Here is an 8,210-nt window from a genome sequence, read left to right as displayed (position 1 = left end):
TTTTTCATAGGGTTGTTTGATTTTTTATTGTTGATTTTCCTCAGTTCTATGTACCTTTTAGATGATCACATTTTTTCTTTTATTCAGGTATGACAGACATGACTTTTTAATGTTAAACGAAACTTGAATATCTTGGATAAGTCCAACTTTGTCAAGATGTATTGATCTTATTACATATTGCATGATTTAGTTTGCTAGAATTTTGTTTAGAGATTCTGAATCCAAGTTCATAAATGAGATTGGCTTATAATTTGATTTTCTTTAGTTCTACTATGATGTTTGTAGATATATATTTCTTTTTATTTACCCTGCTTGGGCTTCATTGGATTTCTTAAATTTGTAGACTAATTTACAAGTTTTGAAAACTTCTACGTGGTAATCACTTCAAATACCATTTCTGTCCTCTTCTGTACTCCGGGCTTTCTAATTATACATAAGTTAGACATTTTCACTACATATTATATACCTTTTACATTCTTTTTTGTATTTTCTGTATCTTTTTCTCTCCCATGCTCCATCTGGATTCTTTCTTATGATGTATCTTCCAGTACACTGATTCTCTTTATTTCTTTCCAAAATATTAAGGGGGTACAAATGTTTTTGTTACATGGATATCTTGTATAATGCTTAAGTCAGGGCTTTTGGCATGTCCATTGCCAGAATAGTATTCACCGTACCCAACAGGTAAGTTTTTACCCCACACCTCCCCTTCCACCCTTCTCCCTTCTTGGTTTCCAATGTCCTGTGTATCTCTCTGGTGATTCTCTCTCTAGCTGGTTTATTCTGCTGTTTCCTCATCTATAGTTTTCTTAATTTTGACTATTAAAATATTCAGTACTCAAATTTTTATTTTCTCTCAAATGTGCTACATGTCTTTTAAAAAATAACTAGTACTTATACCCTTAAACATGGGAAGCATAGTTCTGGAGCCTCTGTAGGTCTGTTTTTATTCATGTAGTCTTACCCCTTTGTATGCCTAATTACCTTATGGTGTGGCAAGCACTGCATTTTAAAATTATTTTGTTGAAATACTTTGAAACTTTGGTTGCTATTATCTTTCTCCAGAGTAAATTTTCTATTTGCTTCTGTTAGGCATCTAGAGTAGCAGGAATTCAAGAACATTTTAATCTTTTTACAGTGACTTGGATTCTCACAGCTACCCAGATGATCTGACCCTGAGTTGCTATCTGTGCAATGACTGGTGTACTTCCTGTTACCCTCTCTCCTTGTACAGTGCTTTAAGATTTCAAACCAAAATATGAGGGTCTTTTGCCATGGCCCCCATGGTTGATAGTCCTAGAGGCAAACATTTTTGCCCACCAGTTCCGCAGCAATGTCAAAAGTACTACTTAGCTTCTCATCTGCCTCTTTTGGATTGCCAGTGGTACTCAGACCAAAATGTCAAATTCCTAGATCTTGGCTCAGCAATTATTCACTACTTTGTTAACAATTCAGTTCCAGTTTTATGTTTCTAGTTTTATTGTCAACAGCAGGAGGACAGTTCTGAGTTACCTACTCATCACTACTCCTAAATCCATTCCTGTAGATATTCTCAAGCTTGCCTTTTACTTTTAAAGAAAGCAAGCACAGTTTTATAATCTGTGACTAGTAAATACAAAGGCTTGCAGTTTTAGTTTCTGCTTGTTCTTATTCACCATGACTTATTTACGTTTGTGCTTTTTTTTTAGACTATGGCTACTTGTCCTGGTGAAATTATTTAACAGAAATTATCTGAGGCCTTAGGATGAAGGTGTTTTTTCCAATGAGTATTTGCATTCCCTTCTGCCAGGTTCCTAAGACACCACTAATCAACCTGAGACTACTTGAAACTCAATTCATCATTTGAAATGATACAGATGATGTGAATTTGAGCTGTAAATCCATGCCAGGGCTGGATTTCACTGTGCCAAGGTTCTTTCTTCATAGTTCTGGGGGTGGGATGAGAGGGTTCATGGTTATGTGAGGGGGTAGGGTGTTGTGGTCTTATCTTTACGGAAGGGAAATAAGGAAACTCTCCTATTAGACTTCAGGCCCTAGGCATCCCTTAGGATTTTACTTCTGTCCCTTTACCCCATGAACCTTGCAAATCAAAACCCACATTTGCCAGTTTGGCAAATACTTTTGGGAAAATTCAGTTATAAATACAACTTCCTAAATTCTGGCTCTTTTTCCTTTGGCCTGGTAATTGTTTAATTTCTTCTTAGCTCTTGGATGCTTTTAAGAAAATTGCTTTCCTCACCCCGCCCCCAGCATTTTCAGATGTTTTTGTTGGGAGAGCTGGTGCAAGTACTGTAGATCAAGACATGTCTGTAAACAGAAGTGGCTAAAGATTTTAAAAAGCATAACACATGCAACAAAGCTTACAAACTTTTTATTGCTGAATGGAATCAGAGAACCTAAAAAGCCAGAGGTACCTGAGATACACGGTAAGTACGACAAAACCCAGGTCTCCTCAGTTTCCTGATCTCTTCTGTTACAAGAGCATTTCTGTACATCATAACTTTAACCTGTTAGCTCTAAAGTAGTTCTCAGAACTTTAGAAAAATTATCTAAGGGAAAATTGTGTCAAAGCAATAAGAAAAAGCATCAGTGTTTTGAGGTCTAAATTAAGTTAAGAAAGACCTCAAGACTCATCTATCACCATTCCTTCGTGAGTGCTTGCCCAAGTTCCACTAGTCCCACCCTTGTCACTTCTAGGTTGCCTTCAAATCCTTCACTGGGTACTTGGCTTTGGCTCTAATGATTTTGTTACTCCAGGCAGTTTTCCAAACAAAAAGCAATGGTTATTTGTAATTCCTAGACTGAAATCATAAATATCATCAGCTGAATTACACTGAAATGTCAGTATGACTCTACAGAAGTCTTCATAAATTAAGTGTGTTTTGGCTAGGTAAAAAGGATTTTAGTTATAAAAGTGGCAAAAAGATCTTACTGTAGGTAAGTTTAAACTCTTAGGTGGTCCTCCAGTGTATACTCTGAGGACAGCTTTACAGCAAGGTTCCTGACACAGACCATTTAGACTAGGAGCCAGACATTTTTCTTCCTGAAATTATAAGGAATCAGTGGTATTCCAGTAAATTGTCCCTTTGTGAATGAAATAACTTTACTTAGATTTTCATACTGAATACCCTTCTTATATAGATCATTCTACTTTTTCCTCAAAAATTCTGTCATTACTTCAATCTAAAACAGTATTAATGAGATAAGGTGGGCATAGTGGTATCTTTAAGCAATTGCCTTTTAATTCCAAGTATAAGTACCCTCTATACTTTACAAAAATAATTGGTATATACTAATTTTGATAAAGATTAGAGATTTTTACCAAGGCACATCAAACCTCTAAATACTCCATCTGGCAAATGTCTGAAAACTACCAGTTCCTAAATCTCCGACGCCCTGAAAGGGATGTGTTATACAGGAGAACTGACTCCTTAGAACTCTGCCAGGGTGCCACACTGCCTCTGCTGCTCTCGATTCCTACAGAGGACTGCACTGTCTGATGCCAAAATGCAGCCGAGCACCATCTTGTAAAGCTGGCCATTCAGCTGCCTGCGAGCCTCGCCATTCCATGCCCGAAGCACATGCCCTGGACACAGCAGTCATTCTCGAAACATGGCCCTTGGACCAGCAGCATCAGCATCACTTGGGAACTCGTTGAAAATAAAAATTCTTGGGACCCACCCTAAACCTACTTAATCAGAAATCCAGGGTAGGGGCCCAGCAATCTGTGTTTAGGCGACTCTGACACATACTACAGTCCGAGAACTCCCTGCCTTAAAGAAATGCTTGCTCATTTACTGCGAAACAAGAATGTTTGTGGATATGCTCACACATTCTCTTTCTGTCTCTTTCTCTGTGTCTCTCACACACGCCGTCCCCCCACCTACCCTAAAAAGTCCATTGTCAGGAAAATGGATAAAAAAATTGTAATATGTTTAGTACTAACTATACCATAGAGAAAAGGAATGAAAAATAGCTCTATAAGGTTAAATAAAATTCATAACCATAATTTTGACTGAAAAAAATAGCAGAAGTCTATGGTATGATATTTGATAAAGGTCAAAAATAAGTAAAACTAAATAACTATTTAACAATACATTTATGTGATAAAGTAATAAAGCCTTTTTTAAAAAAGAAAGAAATGATATGCCTTTAATTCTGCAATGCATTCACCTCAGAAGGGGCAAGGAGCGGGTAAGAAAGGATCACCCTGGGAACCGTAAATGCACTGGTAACAGTCTAACTCATGTTGGGTGGTGAGTTCATGGCTGTTCATTGTATTTATGTTATTTTTATTACCATATTCTTTTGAATAAGTCAAATATTTTTACACAATAAATTTTAAGCCCAGAAAACAAAAAACAAAAAATGCAGCTAATAAACAAAATGGCCATTACCTTAAATAGAAAATTGGAAACCACTGAATTGTTATAAATTACGTAAATTATGATATGTTTATTCAGTTACAAAGAATTTTTAAAGACATGAGAAATATTTATGGTAAAATTAGCCAGATAATATAAAAAATGTACAATAAAAGGATTAGAAGAAAATACAATAAAATGTTAATAGTTGATTTTACAGAGAGTTTTATTTCTTCTTTGTTTACGTAAGATTTTTCTATTGTGAATAATACTTTTAAAATCATTAAGGATTTTTTAACTGTAATCAAGACATTTAATGCCTCTAAGTCATTAAAGAAAACTGCCAAATCTCTTGGAAACAGGCAAATCGGTGTTTTGTAGAAAACTGGTTGTGATTTATAAGCTATATAACTGAAAGTTTTAAATATTCTGCCATAAAATCATATATTTTTATTATTGTGATTCCTGATTAAAGAATTTCATTTCGTTTGTGTGGGGAAAAACGTGACTGAGGAAACCATGACCTAAAGAGGACTTCAATTAAAAAAACTGGAAACAGTTTTGATTAAACAACTGAAAACAACTTAAAGGAACAAAAGTAAAAAACATCCATCCATTGTTGACTGGCTTTTGAAAACAAAGAAAACATATCATTTCAGTATACACTGAAATTCTGTTGTATAGTCCTAGTTTTGTCATAGTGAGAAAGGGCCACAAAGATTAAGATTCAAAAGTCAGAGATTAGTTACATACCTCTTTTTCCAATATTCTAGCGATCTCACCTAGAGTCCGATCTAAAGCAGAAACTTTAGTGTTTGCCCATGAGCCACTGTCTTGTACTTGTAGTTGTTTTAGAAGATCTTTGGCTAATCGCTGAAGCCTTTAGTTCGAAATGAAAGGAGAGAATGACATTAATGAGTTAGACTATAATATTTCATTTTCCTGAACATGAAAGAAACACAAGTTACTTTCAGTATAGTATATGAAAATGCTTCGCAGAGCACCTGAGGAGAGATTAAAAACAGACAACTCCCAAGGCTGGTATTATTATACTTCATGTTCACCACCACCAATCTACTCCTCATGGCACAAAATAGAACTAGAGGGCAGTATGACCCATCCACAGGATTTGCCAGAGCAACTTGATACCATCAGTTTCTGTGTGACCCTTAAATTAGAAAAGAACTGGAGATAGGGAGAAGGCGAGAGGATGATGGCAGAGAAAACGAGTACAAGAACCTGAACAGGTTCTCATATTTTGATTTAAATCTTCGAAGTAGGCTTGGATATTACAAGCATTGTAAACTCTCAGAACGTTGAACTACCTGTGTTCTAGTTTACAGGTAGTTTAGGGATTGCCTTCCAGTGTCGATGTCATTAGACAATAGAGCACTTATTTGCTTTTCACCAAGAAATGCCATATATTGCCGAGACTGTAAGGTTCCTCAGTCGGAGGACTGTGTGTAATACTGCTCTGTAGCCACTGCTTCGGTTTCATGCACCTCACTTTCTGAGCAATCCTTCTCTCCTTTCCACTTACTTGCATGAGCATGCACCTACAGTTACTCACCAGATCTCTTCACTTTTCCCCTATGTAACATCCACCTGTTGTCTTACTTCCATTTTTATCTATATTAGATTCCACAGGACATCAGTATAGTCATTTTCTTGCAAACGTCCTATAATGCATTCTCTCTCTGTTGTTTTCTGTGTGTCACTCCTATTAGACAAACCCCACCAGTGGTAATAATGTTTGTTTAGCTCTTATTATGCCTGAGGTACCATTCTCAAGTGCCTTGCATGCATTAATTTATTTAGCCAGATTAATGAAAACAACTGCCAAGCTTTTCCATTCCTGAACCCAAGAAAAAGTCATACCAAGCAAAAGACTGTATGACTACTGATTCAAGGTCTTACTAAATCTATCTAGCGTGCTCATTCTCTCACTCTCCACAAAGATTTGCTTCATATATTCCCCACTCTCTTCAAAATTCCACCCTTTCCTTTTCCTCTCTGGCTTTCATAAGAAGATCTTATACTTCACGGAGAAAATGGAAGCTACTGGAACAAAAAAACCTACACTTTCTGCCACAAAATCTACAATCCTACCCGCAGTTCGCTCATCCTCTCCTTTGTTTCTCTTACTGCAATCAAGGACGGACCATTCCTTCCAAGTACAGCTGGCCTGGCCACACAGGCTCTGTATACATGAGGCCTTTCTGGGGTCTCAGTCCCTCTCTTCTTCCTGCATCAGTGTCTTTGCAAATATTCTTCATTCCTTCCTTCCTACACTCCCGCATTACCTAGAATATTCTTATTTATCCCTTAGTTCTTAGCACAAACATTACTTTCTCTGATTTGACTATTCCTTCAAAGTACTCATCACAAGTGAATCAAATACTTAACTAACTAGTTGTTTAATGTGTGCTTCTCCCACGCAGAGCTTTATAACAGAACTTTCTGCAATGATGGAAATGTTCTATATTTACATTGTACAACATGGTAGCTGCTAGCCACATGAGGCTATTGAGCACTTGAAATATAATTAGTGTGACTGAGGAACTGAATTTTAAATTGTACTTAATTTCAATAATTTAAATTTCAATGGTCAGACGTGGCTACAAGCTATTGTATCGGACAGTGCGGAAGCAGAGTATTAATTTCATGAGAGAGAGCCCTTGTCTACCTGTGTACTGCTTTATCCTTACCACCTGACGTGCCACTTCTACAGACATGTACTCCATAGATATTTAATGAACAAATGGTCTACAGAAGAAAGCTCTTCTTTACATTAATCTTAACAACATCTATAACCTTTGTAGGTTACAAAATACTTTCATGTACATTATCATATTTAATCCTCTCAACAACATAGTTACTTAGTATTATCCCTATTTGAAAAATGAAAAACTAAGATTTGAAGATCAAAATCTAAGCCTTTGATCTTAAAATCTCACACTTTTGTCATCATACAAGTCAATTTAAATAAAGAAATTTTATTCACAAATGAATAATAATTTCCTAGCATACAATTTCATCTAAAAATTTATTTGTGAAAAATTAAAAAATTTCTCAAAGAATACAACAGCAGATGCAGCTCAAAAGGTACTAGTGAACTCTATTGTAAGGCTAAGCTATCTATATGAAGTTTACTTTGATAAGTCAAAGAACAAATAGAAACTCTAAAACCAGAAGTACCTATGCTCGAATTCTGGCTCTAGCACATACAATGTGTATAAATCCTGGCTAGGTTATTTATCTTCTCTGCATCTCAGTTTATCTTAAAATATGGGATGATATATATTTTTTCCCTTTCAGAGCTTTTTAAGATTAGAGATAAGTAAAGTAATATGTCTTATACCATGCACTAGACATTCAATAAATAGTTAACTATTATTACCATGCATTGACAGAAGGTCTTAATCTAACAAAAGGAAAAAGGGCATACAAAAAATACAAAAACAGAATATTATTATAGTAACATATTTATTTTCCCTTCTAATCACATATGGGTTAGAGTCCCATCCGATTAAAGTTACTGACCTTATCATGCAGAAAAATATTGGCAGTGAACTTCATTATGATAGATAAGTAGCCACTTCAGCTTTTGGCCAAAGTCTGCACACCATGTAACTAAATATCCAGCCATAGCATTGGATGCATATGAATCTAGCAGTATTCTTACCAAGAATGTTCACATTCCATTGAAAACCAAGAGTACTTAGGGAAGCATAGGACCATTTTAATCACACAATAGAAGAGGCTTGTATTTCACTCTGAGGTAAATCGAATCTGGGATTCATATGAACCCACCCTTCCAAGGAAGAATGCCAAATCCAGGAAGGG

At 35.9% G+C, this 8,210-nt stretch overlaps 1 protein-coding gene across 1 annotated transcript in view; it reads right to left on the bottom strand.

Annotated features, from left to right (window-relative positions):
• Window positions 1–5,105: 5,105 nt before the first annotated feature.
• Window positions 5,106–8,210, bottom strand: part of SCAPER (S-phase cyclin A-associated protein in the ER) — a 329,861-nt gene continuing 326,756 nt past the window's right edge. The window contains exon 23 of the mRNA XM_012651860.1: window positions 5,106–5,244. Coding sequence (XP_012507314.1) covers window positions 5,106–5,244 — 139 coding nt within the window. The remainder of the gene's footprint in view (window positions 5,245–8,210) is intronic.

Source organism: Propithecus coquereli, unplaced genomic scaffold (genome assembly GCF_000956105.1).
Source record: "Propithecus coquereli isolate 6110/MARCELLA unplaced genomic scaffold, Pcoq_1.0 Scaffold372, whole genome shotgun sequence".
In the NCBI taxonomy this organism is placed as follows: Eukaryota; Metazoa; Chordata; class Mammalia; order Primates; family Indriidae; genus Propithecus; species Propithecus coquereli.
The sequence above is the reverse complement of the archived record's forward strand: the minus strand, read 5'-3'. Positions and strand labels throughout refer to the sequence as shown.